Source organism: Felis catus, chromosome B4, assembly GCF_018350175.1.
Source record: "Felis catus isolate Fca126 chromosome B4, F.catus_Fca126_mat1.0, whole genome shotgun sequence".
Taxonomy (NCBI): Eukaryota; Metazoa; Chordata; class Mammalia; order Carnivora; family Felidae; genus Felis; species Felis catus.
Window position 1 is genome coordinate 77052350 of NC_058374.1, and position 27718 is coordinate 77080067.

The 27718-nt window shown below is 41.2% G+C and overlaps 1 protein-coding gene across 6 annotated transcripts in view; it reads right to left on the reverse strand.

Annotated features, from left to right (window-relative positions):
• Positions 1 to 1082: 1082 nt before the first annotated feature.
• FAM186A (family with sequence similarity 186 member A) overlaps positions 1083 to 27718 on the reverse strand; it is an 81927-nt gene continuing 55291 nt past the window's right edge. For 4 of the 6 annotated variants that reach the window (XM_045061770.1, XM_045061772.1, XM_045061774.1 and 1 more), the window contains 5 exons: positions 20194 to 27580; positions 12558 to 12750; positions 9651 to 9802; positions 7875 to 8057; positions 1350 to 1424 (listed from right to left, as the gene is read on the reverse strand). In XM_045061770.1, coding sequence (XP_044917705.1) covers positions 1403 to 1424; positions 7875 to 8057; positions 9651 to 9802; positions 12558 to 12750; positions 20194 to 27580 — 7937 coding nt within the window. In that variant the 3' untranslated portion in view covers positions 1350 to 1402. Of the gene's footprint in view, positions 1280 to 1349; positions 1425 to 7874; positions 8058 to 9650; positions 9803 to 12557; positions 12751 to 15437; positions 15805 to 20193; positions 27581 to 27718 lie in introns of those variants that run through there. The other 2 variants (XM_045061771.1, XR_006600709.1) reach the window with 2 other exon arrangements.

Consider the following 27718-nt stretch of genomic DNA (forward strand, 5'->3'; position numbering starts at 1 on the left):
TTTATTTTGAGAGAGAGAGTGTGTGTGAGAGAGAGAGAGAACTGGGGAGGGGCAGAGAGAGAGAGAAAGAGAGAGAGAATCTCAAGCAGGCTCCACACTGTCAGCACAGAGCCTGACCCCACGAACCATGAGGTCATGACCTGAGCAGAAATCAAGTTGGACACTCACCCGACTGTGCCACCCAGACTCCCCCCATACTTGTTTCTTTATAATCGTTTCTGCTTCGTTATCAATATCCTCTTTTAGGGACATTTATTTGGCATGTATCCTACTTTTTCTTGTCATCTAGAGTAGGATATTTAGTTTATTGCCTTTCTAATTTTCTAGTTATTTTTCCCTGTGAGGTCATTTTCCTCACGGGTATCAATTATCAGTTATCTTGGCAGGTAATGGATGGAGAAAGGGGTAGGAGGAATCAAAACATAGACCTTAGCTTGTATCACCTCTGATGAGCAGGGTTCCAACTTTAATATCCTCATGTGTGTCATTCTTATCAGAAGGCTTTGTCCTTTAGCAAACCTCTCTGTATCTTACCCTAGGCTTCATTCTTTTCTAAGAATGTATTATTTAGTCCTTTGGATGGGAAGAACGCCTATGGGTTGGGGGTGGGCGTGTGTAGGAGAAACCTGTTGATGCTTGTTGGTTAAGCCAGCATTTGCCTTTTTTTTTTTTTTAAACCCAACATAGTGTTTCCCTATGAATCTGCTAGGGAAGGCAATGATGTAAGTATGGGCAGTGTTGGGAGGGGGAGTAGAAAAGAGCCCAATTCAAAATTTCTCCACAAATCCACTCCCCACGTTGGAAGCCTGGCTTTCCTCTGTCCCAGGCTACTATTTCCCTTCTTTACCAGATCATAATCACCTTTTGACTCTCCAGGAGTTTCTGCTAGTTTTCTCCTCTTCCTCCTCCTCCTCTTCCTCCTCCTCCTCTTCCTCCTCCTCCTCCTCCTCCTCTTCCTCTTCCTCCTCCTCTTCTTCCTCCTCCTCTTCCTCCTCTTCCTCCTCCTCCTCTTCTTCTTCTTCTTCTTCTTCTTCTTCTTCTTCTTCTTCTTCTTCTTTTATATCCATTCATTTCTTATTTCTGAGGCATCTTTGGGTTTAGGTTCTGGGAGGTAGACTGTGCTACTTTGCCATCATGTGAGGGGCCATATTATGTCCCTTTTATGACAGCCTACCACAGTGTTTGTTGAAGCTTTGTGTTTCCAGTAATCTAGAGGAGGATATTCGTTCTTGAGTGGTCATGTTAATAGTCTGGAAGTGAAGATGTTTAACCTAAAGAACTATAGGCAGAATGTAAAAGCACAGAATAGGTAAAGCAATGCATGTACATGAAAGAAAGCAAAACAGGAATTCTACTGTAACTTTGAAATTTACTTTCAACATGCTTGTATTTAATTTTACAGTCACTTGGGAATCTTCTTAAACCTGGAAACAAGGCAAGAAAATTAATCTTATTACAAATTGCTCTTAAATACATTTATAGGAATATAGATGATTCATAGGGAAAATAAGAGTGCCTCCAGAAATCCCAAAGTTAAACTAGTAAAATTGATATGTAATCTATATTTATAAAAGTCACCTTGACAAGGCAGAATGTCTCCCAGGAAGAGCAGAGCTTGGCAATAGCTTATTATTTATTAGACAGTCTTCTTACACCTAAAGTTAGAACTTAAGTGTTAACAATGGTTATTTCTGGGCATGGACTTCTTGCTCTTTTCCAAATTTTCTATGATAATCATGCTTTACTTTTGTAATTGGAAGAAAATTAATATTATTTTAATGACATTTTTATAGGGAAATCATCATACAACTATGCAAACTTATGTGAGGATATTTGCTGCAGCATTGTTTGTAATGTTGAAGAATATTCAAACTTCCATCAGTAGGCAGACAGTTCAATAAATTGTGATGGAACTATACAATGAACATCATGCAATAAATAAAAATGATGATGTAAGTCTATACTGACATAGAAAAAATTTAAAGATGTACTGTTAAGTGAAACACTAAACAGATTTAAAAAACATGTCAAGTATGAGCCCATTTTTGCAACCAAAAAGTAAGTGCATTGGAATTTGTTGAAGAATACGTGCAAGAAGTTGCTACTCCATCCTAACAACCTACATTCAGAGAAATGAGGTCACAGGGAAAACCATTGCCCTGCAAACTGGAGGGACAGGCAATACAGAGAATCACAACTTACTGGAGCCAAAACCCATGAGCAGACACTTCTGCGGGATCCAGTGCCTGGTAAAAAGCTTGAACTTTAACTGATGAATTGCTGGAAGCTCAGTACGGGCAAGTCTGAGAGTTAAAATCTCCAGGAGGACCCAGTAAAAGGGACCTCCAGAAACTACCATGTCCTTACAGTGAAGATTGGAGAAAAATTTCCTGATGTTTCTCTCAGGGGGATGGGTAAAGTAACCATTTTGAAATATACCAGAGCATCTTGTTCTTCTTAACAAGGTCTGCCCTTGAGAGAGACTATTTTACCAAAGCCTAACCAAAGCGTAGGGTTTCATCAGGACCTAACTTATTTGCAGGAAGGAAAATACCCAACTCCAGTCAACTCTAGCCTTCTTTGTGAGAGAAGAGAAATACCCAATTCCAGTTCCCTCTATCCATCCTGTGACACCAAAGATGGGAGTGAAGGATATTAAGAAACACTGGTGAAGTTCACAGACAAGAGGCATAGGCTTTTCAAAAGACTAAGACCTAATCACAGGACTATACAATGTTTCCCATTCTTCCATACCTTATATCACACCATTAAAATCTTATTTATTTGCCAGAGTTCCTTTCACCTAGTACATCATGTCTGGATTTTAACAAAAATTACAATGCATGCTAAAAGGCAAAAAACACAGGAGAGACTGAACAAGCATCAGAATCAGATTCAGATATGGTAGGGGTATTAGAATTATTACACTTGGAATTTAAAATGAGGATAATTAATATGCTAAGTAGTTTGATGGGAAAAGTATACAACATGCAGGAATAGACAGATACTGTAAGCAGAGAGATGGTTATTCTAAGACCATCTGGAAAGAAATGCTGGAGATCAAAAGCACTAACAGAAATGAAGAATATCTTTGATGGCCTTATTAGTATACTGGATATGGCTGAGAAAAGAATCTCTGAGTTTCAGGATATGCCAATAGAAACTTCCAAAACTGGGCACCTGGGTGGCTCATTCGATTGAACATCCAACTTCAACTCAAGTCATGATCTCACGGCTAATGAGTTTGAGCCCCACATCAGGCTCTGTGCTGACAGCTCAGAGCCTGGACCCTGCTTCAGATTCTGTCTCTCTCTCTCTCTCTCTCTCTCTCTCTCTCTCTGCCCCTCCCCCACTCACTCTGTCTCTCTCTAAAAAAATAAATAAATAAATAAATAAATAAATAAATAAATACATTAAAAAAAAAAAAAGAAAAGAAACTTCCAAAACTGAAAAACAAAGAAGAAAAAGACTGAAGAAAACAGAATATCCAAGTACTGGAGGACAACTGCAAAAGGTGTAACATACATATAATGGGTATACTAGAAAAAGATAGAAAAGAACAGAAGCAATATTTGAAGCAATAATGATGGAACATTTCTCCAAATGGATGTCAGACACCAAATCACAGAACTAGGAAACTCAGAGAATACCAAGTAGGATAAATGCCCCAAAAGTCACACTTAGGCATATCATATTTAAGGTAAAAGTCTTGAAAGAAATCAGAAGGAAAAAACACCTTACCTACAGAGCAGCAGAGATAAAAAGTACATCCAGCTTCTCAGAAACCATGCAAGCAAGAGAAAGGAGTATAATGTTTAAAGTGTTGAGAGAGTGGTGCCTGGATGGCTCAGTCAGTTAAAAGTCTGACTTGGGCTCAGTTCATGATCTCATGGCTCATGGGTTCAAGCCCCACGTTGGGCTCTTGTGCTGACAGTTGAGAGCCTGGAGCCTGCTTTGGATTCTGTGTCTCCCTCCCTCTCTGTCCCTCCCCTGCTTGCACTTGTCTCTCTCTCTCTCAAAAATAAATAAACATTAAAAAAAAATTAAGTGTTTAGAGAAAAACTACCTACTTAGAATTCTGTACCCTGCAAAAATTTTTAAGTGAAGAAAAAAATACAGACTTTCTCAGACAAAAACTGAGAGAATTTTATAGCCAGTAGATCTGCCTTGCAAGAAGTGTTGAAGGACATTCTTCAGAAAAAAGGAACATGATATAAATCAGAAATTTGGATCTACATAAAGATAGGAAGAGCATTTGAGAAGCAATAAATAAAAATAAAAGGTTTTATTTTTCTTAACTGGTCTAACAGATAATAAATTGTGCAAAATAGTAATAATAACAATGTATTCAATGATATATGCATGCTAATGTATAGATTAAATGGATGACAGAAATGATACAAGGGATGGAGTGGGAGAAGAATTAGGCATATTTTGTTATTATAAGGCACTTGCAGTATAGTGTTATTTGAAAGTAGGCATGGGTTTGTTGTAAATGTATAGTGCAAAGTCTAGGGCAGCAACTTGAAAAAGTAATGAAAAAAGTTTAAATGAAGAAAGGAGATAAAATGGAATTATAAAATCTCAAAACTAAAAAGTGCAGAAAAAGTATGAAAGACTAAAGAACAAGGGCAATAAATAGAAAACAGTAATAAATATGGTAGATATTAGCGCAACTATATCAATAACCATCTTTTTTTTAATCAATAACCATCTTAAACGTTAATGATCTAAATATGCCAATTAAAAGACAGAGATTATCAGAGTGGATCCAAACACAAGACCCAAATATATGTTGTCTATAAAAAACTGACTTTGAATATTAAGATATGTAGGTTAAAAGTAAATGGAAGGGAAAAAATACCATGATAACACTAATCAAAAGAAAGGAGTAGTTATATTAATTTAAGACAGACTAGACTTTAAAGCAGGGAAAGCCATCAGGGATAAAGAAGGGTATTTTATAATGATAAAGGGGTCAATATGCCAAGATGACATAATAATCCTTACTGTTTTGTCTAACAACAGAGCATCAAACTACATGAAGCAAAAACTGATAGAACTGCAAGGAGAAACAGGTGAATCCTCTGTTGTAGTTGGAGACTTTAACATTCCTCTATCAGAAGTGGACAGATACAGCAGGCAGAAAATTATTAAGGTTATAGTTGAACTCAACAGCACCATTAATCAAATGGATATAATTGATGTCTCTAGACTACTTTATCCAACAATAGCAGGTTACACATTCTTTTCAAACTCACATGACTATAAGCAACAGAATCCTTGACCAAACAAAGGCTCACTTAACAAAAGCCCAGAGGCACGTATACTCAGGGTTGTTCTAGCAATTAGATGTCATCAGGGACAGGGTTTTATTTATTTTCCTTCTCTGTAATTCCTGGTGTATTGTCTTTTTATCTTGTGGTTATCACCTCAGGGTTGCCAAAGATTGCAGTAGCTCCAAGCATCACATAACACATCCAGACAGGAAGAGAAAAAAATCTTAGTTCTAGTCACCTCTGTTGGAAATAGGAAGAAAGGGAACTGAGGAGTAGGGGGAAATATTATTTAGTTTAGTTTAGTTTTTGTTGCTGTTTTTTTAAGGAGATAAAGCAAAAAGAAGCAATATGATATTGACCCTAGATTTTGCACAAATTTTTCCTTCTTCCTGTCATCTATGATCTCTTGAGCCCTTTCCACATATTGTATCTCGGTGCCTAGGTATAGTACCTGGCACGTAATAAATAGTCCATAAATATTTTTGAAAGGAAAGCAGGCAGAGCAAAGGTAGTGGCAGTTCAGCACAAAGGCAGCTAATTTCTCCAAAACATGTCTGAAATCAGGGGAGGAAAATAATGAGGCACAATATAGAATGGTAAGTGCTAGGATACTATTTAATTATAAGATGCTATGGGAGCACATAGGAGGAATTAGAGAAGACAGATCAGAAAGAATAATTGTTTACATTGAGCTCTAAGGAGTGGTAGAAATAACTAAAACCAGAGGGAAAGAAATTCTCTTGGTTTGTACTTTAATTTTCACAAAGTAAAATAAATATAATCCTTTTGGGGGGAGGAAGACCTTGAAGAGATTCTAGTGAGGAAAAAAAACGGAGCATGGCAAGTAGTAACTGATCATATAGTGCCCATTATTACTAACTTAAGATGTCTTAAAGTGTATATTGTCTATATTTCTATTTTTAGTGAAAAATAGCAAAATTCCAAGACTTCAGTTCTCCTATTTCCTATAATGTCTTAATTTTTTTCACTGTTTTCAGCACCTCTTACTCTGAACGTTTTCAGGCATCTAACTAAACAAGTTAGAGACTCCTAATACATATTTTGTGTGTGGTAGAATATCAAAGTGAAAGTTTTGACAAAGCACAATGGAAAAGTGGTCAGATTAAATTCAGGTTGACTGGATAAAGTTGAATATTAATTAAACTGACTCTTAATCTTCTAACTCATACTCAGAGTATGAAATGGTCAAGGAGAAGAGGATTTTGAGAGCATGCCTACCCATTCTCCACTCCAAGAACTTATCACAGCATTTTGGAGGTCCAATAGAATGGGGCCTGATTCAATACCTAAAAAAAAGCTAAGGCAGTGATTGATTGGCTAGCTGTACTAATAGCAAAGAAGAGGCTGCTGCTGCATTGGGATAAGCCTTCAACCTCAGAGTTTACTTGGACAAAGAAAGGCCCACTGTTTCCAGTAGACTAGATGTGGGCCACACCTATGCATATGTATACCCAAGAAAGATGGCATAGGGCTGTCATGGGTTCTGTCTGCAAGGGATGCCTAAATACGCAAACACATCTCAGCAGAGAGAAGCTGGAAGTATCACAGATGTAAACAACCAGTTGGGATAAAACTATATTTGACAAGATCAAGAAATCTGCAGATAAGAGATCTCCAGTGATGGTGATCTCCAAGGAACTAATCAAAGTACCTCATGAGTCAGCTTTAAAAATCTGCCACATCCAGGAAGCACTGATGTTAGAAAATGCAACAGTGATAGTAAGAACTTTCCATTTACCCCCTCTCTTCTTCCTTCCAAGACCTCTAATTCCTAAAGGGTCCCATAGTAGCAAGCTGGGAAAGTGAGAAACAGTAGGGCAGAAAAAAGCAGCTGTTCATATCCTCCTTCTCTGACTCTAAGTTGTAATAAATAGTCTTAGCCGGAAGAGAGGAGAAACCTCAACTTTAAAATAAAATCCAAGTTTTACTTGTACATGGTTCTGGACATTTTACTAACCAGATAAACATAGTACTGAAAAGTTACCGGAAACGTCACAGAACCATCTAGGTTTTCATCCAGAGGCAGGACAAGAACTAGCCCCACTGAATAAATACAGAGATGAAAAGTCACTTTGGAAAAAAGCTTGGCAATTTCTTATAAAAGTTAAACAAATGCTTATCTAACCCATCAACCCCACTCCTGGGTATTTATCTAAGAGAAGTAGAAACTTACATTCACCCCAAAACCTGTATATGAATTTTTATAGCAGTTTTATTTATAATGGCTCCAAACTGGAAACAACTCAAATGTCTTTCACCTGATGAATGAATTAAAAAATGTGGTACAGCCTATAATGGAATAATACTAGTCAGTAAATAAAAAGGAATGAATTAATAATACACATAAAAACATGGATGAATTTCATAGGAGTTATGCTAAGTGAAAAAAGATTCAAATGGTTACATACTGTATATTTCTGTTAATACAGCATCCTGGAAAAGGTAATGTCTGACTTTACACCAAGCATCTACTTTTGGTAATTCCCTGGTGCTATAAGGCAAGGTCAAGGTAGGGAAACAGAAGGTATATGACCAAAGGCCCAATTACCAGAGTTCTCCCAGTCCTTAACTTACCGTGATTTAATGGATCCAAGAGATTTTCTGAAGGTAGATTGAACATCTAACTGGAGTAGCATAGGAATATCTGGGTACCCACCCAGCTGGGCCCAGAGTGAATGTATTGATGTCTTCTCTGTTACTGGGTAGCTTGAAGTCGACAGATCAGCATTCCAGATGGCTTCCATTTGGTCTTCTTGTCTAAAGAACCAGAGAGCACTAACTGGAAGCACCAAACTCTCCTGAGCTCCATATTCAATCAAAATGTATGACTCTTATTCTCCCCTTTTCTCTTCACCACCACCTTGTCCTATGATGCCCTCTCTGGCACTGAAGAACATTAGTTACGCCCACTTTGACTGAGAGAGAGATTAAAACAGCAGAATTTGCTAAAATAGCTTTTTTTTTCTTCACCAAAAGCTGCATTTCCATTTCCATGACTTCACCTAGTGATCTATTTTAAAACTACCTTCTTAGCTTCATAGAATATGTAAACCATATCGAGACTATTTTTTTCCCATCAACATTTTCCCCCTTCCTTCCAAAAGCTCTTACCTTCTCTCTCTCTCTCTCTAAAAAAAAAAAAAAAAAAAAAAAAAAAAGGAAAACAGGAAAAAAGTAACCTAAGTTTCCTCATTCTGTGTTAAAATAATTTGTTTCATAATAAAGAATAAGCCTCCCTCTTTCTCTGACCCTCCCCTGTTCATGCTCTCCCTCTCTCTGTCTCAAAAATAAACGTTAAAAAAATTTTTTTGGAAAAAAAAAAGGTGGGGGGCGCTTGGGTGGCTCAGTCGGTTAAGCAGCCGACTTCGGCTCAGGTCATGATCTCGCGGTCCGTTGAGTTCGAGCCCCGCATCAGGCTCTGTGCTGACAGCTCAGAGCCTGGAGCCTGTTTCAGATTCTGTGTCTCCCTCTTTCTCTGACCCTCCCCTGTTCATGCTCTCTCTCTCTCTCTCTCTCTGTCTCAAAAATAAGCGTTAAAAAATTTTTTTTGAAAAAAAAAAGAATAAGCTTCATTTTTTAGCAAGACCAGCTTTATTAACTTAATTTAAATTTAAAGTTGAACTGAATTAAGTGGGCAAAAATAAAACAATTCACATTCAAGTAGAATATCACAAATTAACAAATGTTCCACAAATCTATAAATGTATGTCCTCATATGATTAATGAAATTAAACTTTCATCTGAAAAAATCTATTGACACTAGTTATGATTCAGTTAGATATAAGTTCAAAAGTATGGGAAAAGAAATTCTAACACTTTATTCAAAAAGTTATGCTTCATCCAATGATTTAGTTAAAGTCTTTAGCATTCACAATTAATGACATGGAAAATTAAACTCCTAGTTGAATCTTTGGAGTAAGCCCATGCATGTGAGATGAGGCACCCAAACATTATAAGGAAGGGATGCCATCAGTCTGTCTCCCACCAGGACCATTATTGTCATGTCACCTGTAGGGGCAAGAGAGCCCCAGTCTTGAAATTGTTATGAAGGGGAGTCACTAAAAAGAAAACTGGACCTACATCATCCCTGGAAAAGAGCAGGCAAGGAGCAGACCAGCATCAGTTTTTAAAAAAAGGAACTCAAAATTAGATGTTAAATATTTAAGTAGAAATATATGTAAGTAAGCCTCTTGTTAAATTAGCTAAGAAAAGTAATACTACCTTAGACTCTCCACTGCACCACATCATAATTGAGGGGAAGGAGAAGCTCTTGGACAGGAAAAAAAAAAAAGCAAGAGGTCCCACATGTCGTCCAAAGAAGGTTTAATGTCAGTCTTTCCTACCACATACCGAAATTTCTTCAATGTGTCAGACTTTCTGTCTTCTTCTATTAGCAGCTCTAGGAATGATTGTTCAACAGATTTGGTAGAGGCAGGTATCTGCTTTTTGTCGATGATGCAAGGGATAGGTTGACTAAGATTCAATCTATATGTCTGTTGAAGCTAAAAATAAATAAATCAGAAAAGGAAACCATGGGGAGAAAAGATAAGAGTCTTTAGGAAGATCTGAGCTGGCTCTAGCTAAACGGTGACTCTTCTTTTCCATGGATTTACAAATCCATTTCCTCCATCCTCTTTCTCCCTTCCTCCTAAACACACCTTCACCTCCAACACAAAATTGCAGAGGAGGCACCTATGTTATATAAAAGCCTGCATAAGCTATAGTCCTACCCCTCCAATTTCCTAGCTTTGTGAGTTTCGGTTAGTTGCTAATTTTATCTAACCTCTTTCTCCCTATTTCTAAAACAAGGATAATGACACAGGGTTGCTGTGAGTGTTGCATAAGATAATATGTATTATGGCAGCACCCCATATATTGTGAAGCGCTATGCAAAGCTAATGATAACACCTACTGAATACTTACTGAATGTCACATGCTTTTTATATATTAACTCATTTGGCATTTACAACAACCTTATGTGGTGGTGGGTACTGTTGTTACCTTTGTCTTACACATAGGTCTGAAGCTCAGAAAATTTTAGATCTTGCCCAAAGTCTCGTAGCTAATATGTGGTGAGGCTGATTTGAACCTGCACGATCTGTTAGCAGAACCAAACTCTTGAGCGTTGTAAGGCATTTATTCACTTGTACCCTCTTCTCCCTTTTGCTTTTCCCTCTCCCTTCTTCTGCCTTAATAATCACCTCATCATCTAGATCCTGCATTCCCTGATCACAGACCCTTATTCATCCTCTGAAGCGCTCTAGATGTTGTGATTCCTATTAGACACTTCTTGACACCGCCAGCTCATTTTGCTTTATTCCATCTACATTGGCCATGTTTTTTAAGCCAAAAACTGTCCAAAATATCCTTTTTGTTTTTTAATTTTTTTTTAACTTTTTTTTTTTTTTTTTTTTTTTTTTTTTTTTTTTTTTTTTTTGAGACAGGGAGAGACAGAGCATGAACAGGGGAGGGTCAGAGAGAGAGGGAGAGACAGAATCTGAAGCAGGCTCCAGGCTCTGAGCTGTCAGCACAGAGCCCGACGCAGGGCTCGAACTCACATTCCGTGAGATCACGACCTGAGCCGAAGTTGGCTGCCCAACCGACTGAGCCACCCAGGCGCCCCATCCTTTTTTTTTTTTTTTAATCAAAGAGCTTTGATATTTAAAAAGTAGCTGTCCTGGAAAGTTATGTCTAATTTGGATCAGGCTATGATGAGAAATCTGTATCTTTTAAAGTAGCAAGTAATTTGGGGCAACGGGGTGACTCAGTTGGTTAAGTGTCCGACGTCAGCTCAGGTCATGATCTCACGGCTCATGGGTTCAAGCCCCGCATCAGGATCTGTGCTGACAGCTCGGAGCCTAGAGTCTGTTTCGGATTGTGTGTGTGTGTGTGTGTGTGTGTGTGTGTGTGTGTGTGTCCCTCCCCCGCTTGCATTCTGTCTCTCTCCTTCAAAAATAAATAAACGTTAAAAAAAATATATGGGGCGCCTGGGTGGCTCGGTAGGTTGAGCATCTGACTTTGGCTCAGGTCATGATCTCGCAGCTGGTGAGTTCAAGACCCATGTTGGGCTCTGTGCTGACAGCTCAGAGCCTGGAGCCTGCTTCGGATTCTGTGTCTCCCTCTCTCTCTGCTCCTCCCCTGCTCACACTGTGTCTCTCTCTCAAAAAATAAATAAAGATTAAAAAAATAAAAAAAAAAGTAGCAAGTAATTTTATAAATGAATTTAGTGAAAGAAAAAGATATATAGATATAAAATAGTCCTAGAACTCCAAGAATGTTCCAGAACTCCATTTTGAGCATGTAGTCCCAGAACAAATAATTCTAATCTCAGCCCTGTAACTTTCTGGAAGGCCACTGTCACCCCCAAAAGCATACTAATGGTTATCTGAGAGGGGCTCTGGGACATAAGGAGTATTTGCCAGAGTTTAACAGGATCAGATTCTGTGTGTGGTGCTATGTAAGCAAGTTCAGTAAACTCTTATCTCCTTTATTGACTCATGCTATTAAAACTTGCTTTCTGATAGTTTTGAGGAGAAAAGTAACCATCATGAATCTGTTGGAGAGTGGTGACTTCAGAGGTTTTATATCTAGAGACTGGTAGATGTGGGTTGACTAGGAAGGAGTTGAGCATTTCTAGAAGTCTCTCCAATGCTAATCTTTTCCCATGTAGGGAGTCCAGTCAGCATCCCTGTTGTCAATTGAAGAGTTTTCACTGAGGTCATGGTGTGCTGGCTTGAATGGTAAACCCCTCAAAAGATATATTCACCCAGAATCTGTGAATGTGACCTTATTTGGAAAAAGGGTCTTTACAGATGTAATTAAGGACCTCAAGATGAGATCATCCTGGATTAATCAGGTGGGTCCTATATCCAATGATACATGGTGTTATAAGAGACAGAAAAGAAGATATAGGACACATTGGGAAGAAGGCCATGAGAAGGCAGAGGCAGAGACTGGATCTATGCAGCTACAAGCCAAGGAATGCCAAGGGTTGTTGACAGCTACCAGAGTCTAGGAGAGAGGCACGGAACAAACTTCTCCAGAAGGAACCAGCCGTGCCAACATCTTGATTCCACAAACTCTCCTCCAGAACGGAGAGAATATATTTCTGTTGTCTTGAGGCATCAAGTTTGTGGTAACTTGTTACAGCGGCTCTAGGAAACTAATATACACGTCTCCAGGTAAATGTTATTTTCAAAGCTTACCACCTTCATTTTTCTTACAACACACTGGGAGAGGGAATAGAAAACCAGATACCTGGCTAAATAGGAATATCATTTTCCTCAGGCACTGATTCCGTTTCTGCTCTAAAGACTTCTGCTTGTTGGTCCAGACCTGCATCACCTTTTTCTGGTACTCATCAATTCTGCTCAGCATTATGTAGAGGTTCCGGGTTTCATAACCTTTCCCGGTGTTTTTGATCACTTGTAATCGCCTGATTAGGTTGTTTCTTGAAAAAAAAAATTAACAAGAGTGAGATCGGTATAACTACTGATCCTAATTTAAGCAAACCTGAACCTAGTTACTTTCAGTTCTCATCAGTAGTAAGTAGAGAGGGATGTGATAGGGGTGGGAGGCTTGCTTAATGAGACCTTAATCTGGTTCATTACATGACTAAACTTTCAAAAAAACTATATGATGGTCAAGTTTTCATCAACTCTGGAGTTTTTTAGTGTTACAGTAGTGTTGTTTATTATTCTGTTAAAACTTTAGTACTGATAAGACCTATAGAAGGTACTCGATACAGTTATGAGAAAGACAGTGTCCTTGCCTTTAAAAGCACTTACAAGCCAGAATAGGAGACTAATAAATTAACTGTGTCAAATAGAATGAAATAAGGCTAAACAGAAATATAAAAATGCTGGGGCACCTGGGTGGCTCAGTCGGTGGAGTGTCTGACTCTTGATTCCAGCTCAGGTCATGATCCCAGGGTTGTGGGTGGGATCAAGCCCTGCATCAGGCTCCACCTGTGGAGTCTGCTTAAGCTTCTCTCTGCCCCTCTCCCCCACTTGCACGCTCTCTAAAATGTTATTTGTTTGTTTATTTATTTATTTATTTATTTATTTATTTATAAACATGCTATTTGAGCACAAAGGAAAGCGTAATTCATACTAACAAGAGGAATAAAGAAGACCTCATAGGAAGTTGTTACATAGGATCTTGAGGAACAGTCATAAAAATGTACTCTCTCTTTACTATAATGCATACCACCAAGTTTGTGTCTCTTAAACAGATAGTGTTTTGCCATCTCTGTTCTATAGGAGAGGAAAAGCAATCTGAGCAAAGTTAAGTAATTTTTCGAAGTTACATAATTAATAGATTGGGGAAGCAAACCCAGATCTTTTCTCTTTCCACGATACCAATATTTCTCAAAATGTGGACCTTGATCACCTGAACTGATCATCTGGGCAGGGGGATGGGGTGGTGGTGGTGCTTATTGAAAATGTAGATTCCAGGGTGCTTTCCTAGACCTCTTGAATCAAAATCTTGTAGGATTCAGGATCAGTATTTTAAACAAATTCTCAGGTAAATCTTTCTGTCACTAAAGTTTAGGGAAAGAGGAGGAGGAATTGAGGGAATACTATAAACAAAGGCAAGAAAATGAGTTATATTTTGGGAGTGGTGAGTATTCCGAGACTTTTAGACCATAGATCTGTGAAAGGATACAGTGGAGGACAATACTGAAATTGCTGGCTTCTGAAAGATCATAAAAGGCACGTTAAGAAGTTTGGATTTTGGAGGGTGGGGTGAGGAGGGTAGGCAATGATAACCCATTACAGATATTCTTCTGAATATATGTATTTTACACACACACACACACACACACACACACACACAGAATAACTCTTAGGTCTCTTGTGGGCTATAATTAGTAACTCAGAACATACTATATATATGGATTATTTAATACATAAATGTGTTAACTGCATATTAATTGGTTAATTTTAATTTTCCAATAGCCTTATTTTTTTCATATCTTATGACTTTTTTTGCTCCTATAACCATCCTTATTACACGTTTTTAATCATTTCTCTACACGCATTAAAGAATGCCTACCATATCCATTCCTACAAATAACATTGTTCCCACATATATATAATGGTTATATGTTGTATATATAAGAGATGCAAATGACATAACATTGTGTAAGTTTAAGGTGGACAATGTGTTGATTTGATACATTTATATTGCAATATGATTACCACTGTAACCTTAGCTAACACCTCTATCACATCCCATAAGTATCTTTTTTTGGGGGGGGGTGGGGAGAGAAATCAAGATTTGGTTTTTGAGCAACTTTAAGTTTATAATACAATATTGTTGACTGTAATCACTATGCTATGCATTATATCTCTCCAATAAACCTTGGTTTTCACACCAGATCTTTCCTACTATTTTTCTGTCTATTCACACAGTCTTTTAGATTTTCTCCATAATTCTTCCTTATTGAAATCACATTTAAACTTCATATTAAAATCATAATTCAGTAATGAATTCTTGGAAACTTCAGAAAGTTCATAGTTTCATTTCATGCTTAGAGAAATTATTTTTCATGGATTTGTAAAAATTTTTTTCATGTTTATTTATTTTTGAGGTAAAGAGAGACAGAGCATGAGTGGGGGAAGAGCAGAGAGGAAGGGAGACACAGAATCTGAAGCAGGCTCCAAGCTCTGAGCTGTCAGTCCAGAGCCCGACATGGGGCTCAAACTCATGAACGTGAGATCATGACCTGAGTCAAAGTTAGAAGCTTAACCGACTGAGCCACCCAGGCTCCCCTATTGTTCATGGCTTTTTTTTTTCATTTTTTTTAACGTTTATTTATTTTTGAGACAGAGAGAGACAGAGCATGAACGGGGGAGGGGCAGAAAGAGAGGGAGACACAGAATCCGAAGCAGGCTCCAGGCTCTGAGCCATCAGCCCAGAGCCCGACGCGGGGCTCGAACTCACAGACCACGAGATCGTGACCTGAGCTGAAGTTGGACGCTTAACCGACTGAGCCACCCAGGCGCCCCTGTTCATGGCTTTTTAAAGATAATTAATTTTATTAATGTAAACACTGAGTCTAGTAGTAACTGCTGAAGTATCTAATTATTTAAAATGCCCTCTCTAGAATCATGGCCATTCAAATCTTCTTACCTTTTGTTCCCACTCTCTTAGAAAATTCCACTTGTATTGATAAAATCTTGCTTCCCTCCTAAGGAATATTTTTTACAGTATTTGATATAGCATCACAATCCAAGGGAAGGTGCTTTACACTTACTGAGCATCCACTATGTGTCGATCATTGTGTTAGAAATTGTATTTATGTTTTAAAATTTACATTTAAATGTTTTATTATTTAAAATACATTATTAAAAAATAAAATAAAATGCATTATTTCAGTTAATCTTTGCAACCATTCTTCGAAGTAAATATTATCACATCCATTTTACAAACAGCACAGTTGAGTCTCAGAGAGATTCAAAACTGGAAATTTGAGCCAAGGTGTTCCCGACTTCAAAGTCTGTGTTTAAGAGAAAGCATGATTAAAATTTGGATATAAAATCATTATAGTTTCCTACTTCAAGGCAGCATTCTATACTATACCATACTATATAGTATAGTACTTTAGACTTACAGGACTTTGGAAATGAGCTTTTTGAATTCATATGTAGTAGCTCTACTACTTACTAGCTGTGTAACTTTGGCAAATAGGATGAACTTCCTGAATGATTCCTCGTCTACAAGTTAAATGCAATAATGTATCTAAAGTTTCTCTTCTTTGTAGATGCTTTATAACCTCTTGTGTATGTATGTAACTAGCTTTAAATCATTTATTTAGTTTCTCATTGTCCATGTAATGTTTCCTCAAAGAATTCTAGATTAAACAAGTTTGATTTCCCTACAAAACTTATATTTCCTTTAGTCTATCAGTTTTCACTTTTTCAAGAGTGCAGTGATTCTCCTTTTATTACAGATTCCACCAGATTGCCTGGCATGGATGCCCCTCCTTGATGGGAGTTAGTGTTAAAATATCACCCTAGCATAGAATCCCTTCCAGACAACAGGAAATACTGTACATTTGGTTATTTGATTACATACCCTTATACTCCTTCAAAACTTTTGGGTGGATGCCATCTGGCCCTAATTTATGCCTCTGCATGAAGTTTTACTTGCCTTAAATCCACCTTCCATATTAGTGGCATTTTACTTCCCTTGTTAGGAATGTTTCAATTATCCTCTATCGCATACAAAATAAAATACAAGTTCTTCAGCATGCCATTTGGGATTCTTTTTGACCTAGCCTATCTTTGCTAGTCTTCTCTCTTGCCATATCCTGCTTATTCTTTGTATTCTACCAGCGACAAAGTGGTTTACACACACACACACACACACACACACACACACACACACACACATGCACTGCTTTTACTTCCTTCCTTCCTGTGCTCTGCTAGACTCTCTGCCTCCAAAGGTCTGGACGTCTAGCAGTTTTACCTAACTCTCCTGTCTTCAGTCCTCTTCTGTATACTTTGTACAGGTACCATCATTGTTCTTTCCACATATAATCACCTGTTTGTGTGGGTGTCTCTCTGAGTTGACTTTGAATGTCCTCAAGGCAGGGATATGGCTTGTCCACCTTTATATCCTGCCACCCTCAGTCCCCTAGGTCTAACACAGTCCCTAGCAAATAGTGGTTGCTATGTTCAGAAATGTTGATGAGTTAAATGATAAATCCTGACAGGTCACCATAATATTTAGTACCTTTGAGGACTTTCCTCAATATGTATGGAAATGAAATGTTTTATTGTCATCATCTGGTCTAATTTTACATCCTCTCCATTCTTGCTTCTCAGATATATTACATTGATCTTGTGCTAATACAACTCTAAAACTATATTTTAGCATTTAATTATGGAATCTTCACTTATAGAGGTTCTACAAAGTGTTCTTTGCTCAAAAATAGTTTAGGGATGCCTGGGTGGCTCAGTTGGTTGAGCATCCAACATCAGCTCAGGTCATGATCTCAGTGGCATGGATTCGAGCCCCACATCGGGCTCTGTGCTGACAGATCAGAGCCTGGAGCCTGCTTTAGATTCTATGTCTCCTGCTCTCTCTGCCCCTCCCCCCTCTCAAAAAAAAATAAACATAAAAGTTTTTTTTAAGAAGATTATCTGGGACATATATACAATGGAATATTACTCAGCCATTAAAAATGAAATCTTGCCATTTGCAACTATGTGGATGGAGCTAAAGTATATTATGCTAAGTGAAATAAGCCAATCAGAGAAAAATACCATACAATTTCACTCATATATGGAATTTAAGGATCAAAACAGATGAACACAGAGGGGATAAAGAGAGAAGCAAACCATAAAAAAGACTCTTAACTCTAGAGAACAAACTGAGGGTTGCTGGAGGGAAGGCAGGTGGGGGGATGGGCTAAATGGGTGATGGGCACTAAGGAAGACACTTGTTGTAATGAGCACTCGGTGTTACATGTAAGTGATAGGTCACTAGATTCTACTCCTGAAACTAGTATTACACTACATATTAACTAACTAGAATTTAAATAAAAATAAAAACATGAAACAAACAAAAATAATGATATGAACATATAAAAATCAAAGTTTTCTATAAGGCAAAAAGCAGAATCAAAACACAAAGATTAAAAAAAGTAATAAAAATAAATTTTAAAAAAAGTCCAGTAATATTCACATGTCCTGGAAGCTGAGCATAAACTTCACTCTATGCCTGCCTAGCAGGGCCTATGTTTCTTCCTTTTACCCTCACTTCTAGCTTATATGTCCTTTCCTTGATATGAAGCTCTTGGCTAGAAAAGAGTTCCATCTCTAGGATCTGAGAGAAGTGTGTGTGAATTTGGATAGTAGATACAACTGCCCTGCTATGGTCTTGATGTACAGAAATTTTCTATTTGCACTTGACAAGGTGGCACAAAATGCACTTTCAGTATAGAAAACATGCAATTTTCCAAATAACTACTTGATCGGGTGGGTATAATCAATATGAGTAGTAAGTGTGGTTTCATAAAGTGGAGCAAAAAAAAAAAAGGGCATTTTAAAATAACTTTTTGAATAGTATAGCTCCCTAAGTGAGGAAAGGAGACATTTTCATGTGTCCTTGTCTAGTCATTTTAAGTACCAGTAAGTGAATAGCTCTGTATCTTTTTGGGTTTTGTACCATGTAACGACTTTTATACCTGTTGATTCTGTTGTTATTTTTTGTGTATTAAATATTTTTTTTATTTTGCTGGGGGAAAAAAAAAGGTCTAGGATTATTCAGTCTGGAAAGAGAACGCCAAAGACAGGTACAGAGTAAAATATTTGTCGACAAATCTGATTACTTATGCTTTGAAATGAAAAGTTCTGATTACATCTTGAATAAGTCTCTTTTATCTTGCTGTTCCAATCCTTAGTCTCAAGTTAATTCAGTCCTTAAAAGTATAAATTTCATGAGAACAGGGTACTTTGTCTGCTTTATTCACTACTGTATCCTTAGCACCTAATACAATACTTGGCGCATAGTAGGCATTAATAAATGTTTGTTAAATAAATGGCATAAGTTGTTCCTGTAATTAATGATAACCCTTTCTAGTATAGGTTTTAGTGTGACCTCTTGTAATTTTAGGTGAAAGATATCCCCAAATTAATACGTTGGTAACCTCAAACATAAGTGCTAAGGATAGCAGGACAATTGTCGCTTTCCCTGACCTCTTTCTGATATTTGCAATTTTTATTATTTGTTTGTTTGTTTTTGAGAGAGAGAACACACGCAAGTGCAAGCACAGGAGGGGCAGAGGGAGAAGGAGAGAGAGAATCTTAAGCAGGCTCCATGCTCAGTGCAGAGCCCCACACAGGGCTTGATCTCACGACCATGAGATCATGACCTGGACCTGAGCTGAAATCAAGAGTCAGATGCTCAACTGCCTGAGCCACCAGTTGGCTGGCACCCCTATATTTGCAATCCTTTTTTTTTTTTTTTTTTTTTTTTTTTTTGCAGTTTAAAAAAATCAGGACCAGGACCTGTTTCCTCCAAGTTGCTTCAGCCGCAAGGTTACCATGGCAACACCTTGTATATAACCTGCCATCTCCCATTTTAAGAATCATACATCTTCTGGTGAACTCAAGAAGATGAAAGAAATTTAGAAAAACTAAAAGCATTTTTAAGCTTTTGAAGTTGATATTTTGGAGATCAAAATGATCCACAAAATATATCTGAGCATCTCTGCTAGAGATATAAATGGATGAAATAGATCATATAACATTTTTTATTTCCAAAAAGATATATCTCTTTTTGCTATCTTAAATAGGCTTCATTCCACAGACCTTCTGTAAGAGAATGTTTTAGGGGCACCTGGGTGGCTCAGTTGGTTAAGCATCTGACTTTGGCTCAGGTCATGATCTCACGGTTTGTGAGTTTGAGCCCCGTGTCAGGCTCTATGCTGACAGCTCAAAGCCTAGAGCCTGCTTCAGATTCTGTGTCTCTCTCTCTCTGCCCCTCCCCCACTCACGCTCTGTCTCTCTCTCAAAAATAAGCATTAAAAAAAAGAGAGAAGGGCTCCTGGGTGGCTCAGTCGGTTAGGTGTCCGACTTCACTCAGGTCATGATCTCACAGTTTGTGAGTTCGAGCCCCTCGTCGGGCTCTGTGCTGACAGCTTGGAGCCTGAAGCCTCCTTCTGATTCTGTGTCTCCCTCTCTCTCTGCCCCTCACCTGCTCACACTCTGTCTCTCTCTGTCTCTCAAACGTAAATAAACATTAAAAATTAAAAAAAGAGAGAGAATATTTTAGAACATCTAATCCGACAAACATGCATATACTTATAGAGCAATGAAGGGAGGATATTTGAAATCAGGACTAAACCAGAAAACTGAACCTTCAATATTACATCTACCTTGCACGCTGGATCAGCCTGTAAGCAATGTACTTGTGGAATAAGTATCCCAGCCGAACTGTGTCCGTATGAAATGTCTCAATTATGAGATTCCTAGCTGTTGTGTGTAGTTGTGAAGGAAGTCCAGAAGCTTTTGTGGCCTGATTTAAGAGTATCAGGTTCTTTCTCTGAGCCTCTACATCAACAAAATATCTCTGCTCTTTGAGCTCTTGGGGACTGGAAGGGGGCACTAGCATCTTGGGTTTCTTGGTACCTGAAACTGAAGTCAGTATCCAGGACTTGTCTATAGGGGAGAACTTGGATTTCTGGTCCCATTCAGAAGATGAGATCTGTGATGTTTTGGGTAGTTTAGTCGTAAGAGAGGGTAGTGATGTTATAGGCTTCATGAGAGTCGGAATGTAAGGGGTTTGTGATACTGGTGTCCTGTAATTGGTGAGATAGGACTGAAATGTTCTAAATTGTTCCATGGCAATAGGATCATGGCATATCGGGATTTCTTCCAAAGTGTCAGACGCCTCTGATATTTGGAACTTCTTAGTGGTGAAAGGGGCTTGAGTTACCTTGAAATCAGTAGCACTGGGATGAACAAATGCTGAATTAGGTTTCAGAGAAGAAATAATTGCCAATCTTTCCTTACTTTTCTTGGAGACAGAAGAGGACAAATCTTTCAGGGGCTTTCCAGGAGTTGGAGAGGTCCATAATGTTGGAAGATGCCCAGGGGTGGGAGGGATCCACAGTGGGGAAGCTTGATGCTGCCCAAGGGGAGAAGGGGCTTGTAGATAGTGAGATTGTTCACAGGTAGCAGTGGGCTGAAATGCCTGGGGCTGCTCAGAGAGTGTTAAGGGTCTAGGTTCCAGGAGCTCCCCATGGATGGAAGAGGTTCCAGGAACCAAGGGCTTCCTAGGAGAAAGAGGAGCCAAGAGATCAGGAATCTGTGCAGAGGTGAGTGGGACTCCAGATATAAGGGGCTGCCTGGAGGCCAGAGGGGCTTCTGATATCAGAGGTAGCTGAGGAGTCCTAGAGCCCCAAGAGGAAAAGAACTGCTGAGGGCCGAGAAGGGTCTCCAGTGTAAGAGGCTGCCCTGAAGTTGGCAGGGTCTCAGCTATGGGAAATTTCTCAGGAGTCAGTGGGACCTCTGGTGCTACAAACTCAACAGAAGTGGATTGACCTTTAGAAAACAGGGTCTGTTTAGAGGAAGGAAAAGTCTGTGGTGCAAGGAGTTTCCCAGGCTCAGAATGAATTCTCACTCCTAGTGATTTACCAGGGGCTTGGGAGAGAGGAGACTGTGATATCTGCAAAGGAATAGGAGAGACCTCCAATGCAGAGGATTTCTCAGCAATAGCAGCAGATGCTGGGGATTGCCTAGGAAGGACAGAAGCCTTCAATTTTTGAAGTGATCTAAGACTGGAAGGATCCAATGTGGGTAACTTCTTAGAAATGTGAGGAGCACTTGGTGTGACAGATTTATCAGTAACAGGCACAATCCCAACTTTCAGGGTATGTTCTAAAAGAGGATGGACCCCAAGTGGTGAGAGCTGTTCATTAATGAGAGGTGCTCTTGATTTTAGGTCATCTACCCCCATGGGATGGGATTGTCCTGGAATGAAGGGAGCTCCCAAAGGCTGGACTTGCTCAAGGGTAAGGGGAAATCCTAAGACATGGGATTTATCTGATTTATCTGATTCCCAGAAGTGTTCTGGAGAGAGAGAAATATCTAATGCTTGAGCCTGTTCTAAGGAGAGAGGGGCACCCAAAGCCTGGGTCTGTTCAGGGGTAAGAGTGACAGCTGAGACCCGGGCATTTTCTGGAGTGATAGGGACGCCCAATTTCTGGGCCTGTGATGCAGTGAGAGGAGACTCCCATGCATGAACTTTCTCAAGGGTGTGTATGAAACCCAAGCCCTGGCATTTCTCAGGGCTGAGGGTGACCAGCAATGCCTTGAACTGCTCAGGGGTGAGAGTGATCCCCAGTGCCTGTGCCTGCTCAGGGGTGAGAGTGATCCCCAGTGCCTCTGCCTGCTCAGGGGTCACAGTGATCCCCTGTGCCTGGGTCTGCTGACAGGTGAGAGTGATCCCCCGTGCCTGGGCCTGCTGAGGGGTCAGAGTGATCCCCCGTGCCTGGGCCTGCTGAGGGGTCAGGGTGATCCCTTGTGCCTGGGCCTGCTCAGGGGTGAGAGAGATCCCCAGTGCCTGTGCCTGCTGAGGGGTGAGAGTGATGCCCTGTGCCTGTGCCTGCTGAGGGGTCAGAGTGATCCCCAGTGCCTGGGCCTGCTCAGGGGTGAGAGAGATCCCCTGTGCCTGGGCCTGCTGAGGGGTCAGAGTGATCCCCAGTGCTTGGGCCTGCTGAGGCGTAAGAGTGATCCTCTGTGCCTGGGCCTGCTGAGGGGTCAGAGTGATCCCCAGTGCTTGGGCCTGCTGAGGGGTCAGAGCGATACCCTGTGCCTGTGCCTGCTGAGGGGTCAGAGTGATCCCCAGTGCCTGGGCCTGCTCAGGGGTGAGAGAGATCCCCTGTGCCTGGGCCTGCTGAGGGGTCAGAGTGATCCTCTGTGCCTGGGCCTGCTGAGGGGTCAGAGTGATCCCCAGTGCCTGGGCCTGCTCAGGGGTGAGAGAGATCCCCTGTGCCTGGGCCTGCTCAGGGGTCAGAGTGATCCCCAGTGCTTGGGCCTGCTGAGGGGTAAGAGTGATCCTCTGTGCCTGGGCCTGCTGAGGGGTAAGAGTGATCCCCAGTGCTTGGGCCTGCTGAGGGGTCAGAGTGATTGCCTGGGCCTGGGCCTGCTCAGGGATGAGAGGGATCCCCCGTGCCTGGGTGTGCTCCAGGGTCATAGTGACCCCCTGTGCCTGGGCCTGCTCAGGGGTGAGAGTGATCCCCTGTGCCTGGGCCTGCTGAGGGGTAAGAGAGATCCCCTGTGCCTGGGCCTGCTGAGGGGTGAGAGAGATCCCCTGTGCCTGGGCCTTTTCAGGGGTGAGAGTGATCCCCTGTGCCTGGGCCTGCTGAGGGGTCAGATTGATTGCCTGGGCCTGCTGAGGGGTGAGAGTGATCCCCCCTGCCTGTGCCTGCTGAGGGGTCAGAGTGATCCCCAGTGCCTGGGCCTGCGCAGGGGTGAGAGAGATCCCCTGTGCCTGGGCCTGCTCAGGGGTGAGAGTGATCCCCAGTGCCTGGGCCTTTTCAGGGGTGAGAGTAATCCCCTGTGCCTGGGTCTGCTCAGGGGTCATAGTGACCCCCTGTGCCTGGGCCTGCTGAGGGGTGAGAGTGACCCCTTGTGCCTGGGCCTGCTGAGGGGTCAGAGTGATCGCCTGTGCCTGGGCCTGCTGAGGAGTGAGAGTGATCCCCCCTGCCTGTGCCTGCTGAGGGGTCAGAGTGATCCCCAGTGCCTGGGCCTGCTCAGGGGTCAGAGTGATCCCTTGTGCCTGGGCCTCCTCAGGGATCAGAGTGATCCCCTGTGCCTGGGCCTGCTGAGGGGTGAGAGTGATCCCCCCTGCCTGTGCCTGCTGAGGGGTCAGAGTGATCCCCAGTGCCTGGGCCTGCTCAGGGGTGAGAGAGATCCCCTGTGCCTGGGCCTTTTCAGGGGTGAGAGTGATCCCCCCTGCCTGGGCCTGCTGAGGGGTCAGAGTGATCCCCAGTGCCTGGGCCTGCTCAGGGGTGAGAGAGATCCCCTGTGCCTGGGCCTTTTCAGGGGTGAGAGTGATCCCCCCTGCCTGTGCCTGCTCAGGGGTGAGAGTGATCCCCAGTGCCTGGGCCTGCTGAGGGGTCAGAGTGATTGCCTGGGCCTGCTGAGGGGTGAGAGTGATCCCCCCTGCCTGTGCCTGCTGAGGGGTCAGAGTGATCCCCAGTGCCTGGGCCTGCTCAAGGGTGAGAGTGATCCCCTGGGTCTGGGCCTGTTCAGGGCTCAGAGTGATTCCCAGTGCTTGGGCCTGCTGAGATGTTAGAGTGATCCCCCCTGCCTGTGCCTGCTCAGGGGTAAGAGTGATCCCCTGTGTCTGGGCCTGCTCAGAAGTGAGAGTGATGCCCTGTGCCTGTGACTGCTCAGGAGTGACAATGATCTCCAGTGCCTGTGCCTGCTGAGGGGTGACAGTGATCTCCATTTTCTGTACTTGGTCAGGGGTGACAGTAATGCCCGGTGCCTTGACCCCCTCAGGGGTGAGTGTGATACCCTGTGCCAGGGTCTGCTCCTCAGTGAAGGTGAACCCCAGTTCATGGGCCTGCTCGGGGGTGAGCGTGATCCCCTGTGACTGAGATTGCTGAGGAATAAGAGTGGTCCCCAGTGCCTGGGCCTGCTCATAAGTGAGGGTGATCCCCAATTCCTGGGCCTGCTTGGGGGTGAGAGTGATCCCATGTGCCTGTGCCTGCTTATCAGTGAAGGTGAACCCCAGTACATGGGTCTGCTTAGGTATGAAAGTGATCCCCAGTGCCTGTTCCTGCTGAGGGGTGAGAGTGATCCCTTGTGCCTTGGCTTGCTGAGGAGTGACAGTGGTCCTGCGTGCCTGGGCCTGCTCAGGGGTGAGAGTGATTCCCAAGGCCTGTGCCTGCTGAGGGGGGAGAGTGATCCCCTGTGCCTGGGCCTGCTCAGGAGTGAGAGGGATCCCAAGTGCCTGAGCCTGTTGAGGAGTGACAGTGATCCCCAATGCCTTTTGAAGAGTGTCAGTGATGCTCATTTCCTGGGCCTGCTCAGGGGTAAGACTGATCCCCAGTGCCTGGGCCTGTTCTGGGGCCACAGTGATGCCTAGTTCTTTGGCCTTTTGAGGGGTGATAGTGATCTCCGGTTCCTGGGCCTGTTGAGGAGTTAGAGTGAGGGTCTTTGTGGGAGACTGTCCAGAAATTGGAAAGGCCCTAGGTGATGGCGATTGTGTCGATGGAGAAGGAGTGATTGGTATAGGGTACTTTCCGTCAGCAAAATTTTCTAATGTCTTCAGATGTCCATGGAACGCTTTTCTTTGGTGTAACTGGGATGCTACTTTCGGTATGCTCTTCCATTTGGGAGACACTGTGACTGAAGTTTGGCTGAACATCTTTTCTAGTGTGTCAGAACTTTTCTCATTGATCTTCCTCTGATCCTTTGTCTTTTTCTGCTTCTGCCTTCCATGGTCTTCTATGTTTCTCCTTGGCTTCTGCTTCTCTTCTCTCTCCCTATTTATTTCTAGCTTCGGGTGTCTCAGTTCCTTCTGAACTGGCCGCATCTGCTCCTCCTCCTCCTCCTCCTCCAGGGGTACCAATTGTTCTTCCATTTCTTGATTCCATGCCTCCAGCTGCTGCTGTTTTGGCTTCTGATATCCTTTCTCTTTTCTTTGCATTTGCTCGTCATCTTGCTCAGTCTGTTTTTGTTGTTTCTTCCATGCTTCCTCTTCCTGCCACCATTTCTGCTTCTGTTGCCTTTGCTTTCTCTCCTTCATTTGGAGCCATGACTCTTCCTTCTCCAATTTTTTACTTATCAGCTCATGGCTCTTCTTCCAGAAACTCCCTTCCTCTTGCAAATGGTGTTTGAAACCTTCACCAAATACTTTTTCTTGACCTTCTTGCAAATATTCATCCCACCTCTGTTTTTCCTTTTCCTTGTGGTCTCTCCCTACTGTTGAGGCTACTGGAGCATCTCTTTCACCTTCTATTTCAGTCAAGATCATTTGTATTAAATTGTCAATTAATGGGTCCATGCTCTTAGATGAGAGTAAGGTGCTGATTTCAGCCTTTGCACTAATTGGCTTCTGAAAATGCAATCCTGGCATAAATGAGACTTCCTTTTTTCGTTTCATAGGTTTCTCTCCAACTTGTCCTGCATTTTTTGTATCTTTGTATTCTCTCAAGATTTTTGCCACAGTTTCAGCCACAGTTTGGAAGTATTCCTCCATTTTTGCCTTTATGATTTCTAATTTTTCGACCTCTGCTGTTTTTAATAATAACTCCTCTTTTGGCACAGCCTTTTTATCCAAAGGCTTTCCTATGTTATCAATTTTCTCATTTAGGAAAGCCATTATAGCTTTTTGAAATTCTTCTAGGTTACTCTCTTCACTTTTGCCATCTGGGCTTTCTAGAACTCTGGTAGATTCTGAAGTCTCTTTTGCTATCCTGGATTGTGATTTAACAAGTTCAGGAGACTTGAATTTCTTGGCTAAGACTATGATATCCTCAGTTTTTCCCTCTTTGCTTGTGGTGGTTCTTGGAGAGATCTGACGTTTCTTCCCTTTTGTTTTCATTTTCTCAGAGGAATAACCAAGTTCAGTCAATTTGAATTGCTCTGCTTGGCTACTCATCTCACTTTTGCTCTCTTTGTCCATTGACTCAGTGGTGGGTTCTTCTTTATTCTCTGAAGAAATCTGGCTTTTGTCATGTGAATATTCAGGTTTGACCTTCCTGAGTCTTTCCCACATACTACCTGTTCCACTTTTGCCACTTTGTCTTTTTGTGTCAGTAGAAGGGTAATCAGTAGGGACATAGCGACTTTTTGATTCTGCGAATGACTTTGGTTTGGCTTCAGAAAAGGATTTCATTTCTTTTCTATTCTTTTCCAGTGCCTGTAGCTCCAAGTCATGATCAAATTTGGTCTCTTTCTGTTTACCTTTATCATCACTCAGATGTGATCCAGAGGTCTCATCCATAGATGAGCCTTTAATTTGCTTTTTCTTCTGTGATTGATACTGGTCATCATCTTTCTTCAGTGACACCTTATCTTCAGTGATACCTTCAGAAGACTCTTTTTGTTTTTTTTCAGGTAAAGAGTATTGCTGTTCAATTAAATCTGGGGTCATTTCAGCTGGGGCTGTATATGAAAATGCTGAGTCCCACTGGATCCCCGAAGCTTTGGTCTCTTGTGTTTGGGCCTCGTCTATAATGTTTTCAAATTCTTTAGCCAAAATATTTTCCATACTGTCTTCTATGTCAGTTTTGCTAATGGCAATGGATGATTGTGGAGAAAGCTCAGGCAACGCTTTCAAGGTTGATGTGGGTAATGCTGTAGGTAGTTGTTGCTCTACAATACCTTTGGACCGAATAAATTGTTCATATTTTTCTTCTGCATCTTGAAGTTTCTGCTGAAGTATTTCATTTTGTTCACTGAGATCTCGTATTATTTTCAGAGAGAGCTCTTTTTCTTTTTCACTTGTCTCATTTATATACATATTAGCACTTTGGAGGATAAAAACTTTTACTTCATCATTTAGTGTATTCAAAGCTTTAGAAAGGTTTACTATTGTTGATGATATATATTTAATAGCATTGTTTTCCAATTTATTGAACATTGCAGTGTTTATGAGTTCCTGTAGCATATCTTGGATTTCTGAAACCTTTGTATTTGTTGCAAATTCATCACTAATCATCTGATCTGGTCTTAAAGCATGAGCTGTTGCAGGTCGCTTTATAACCCTTTCTTTCCAAGATTTCCATAGAGTACCTCTAGATGCTGGAGGAAAAAAACCACAAAACATAAAATAATGAGATTGCATTTCTTCTTCTGTGTGGTGCTCTATCTATGCTAAAGCCTAGGACTTTAGCCTAAATTATGGATAGGTATAGGATAAAGATTCATCAGAAAGTTTTG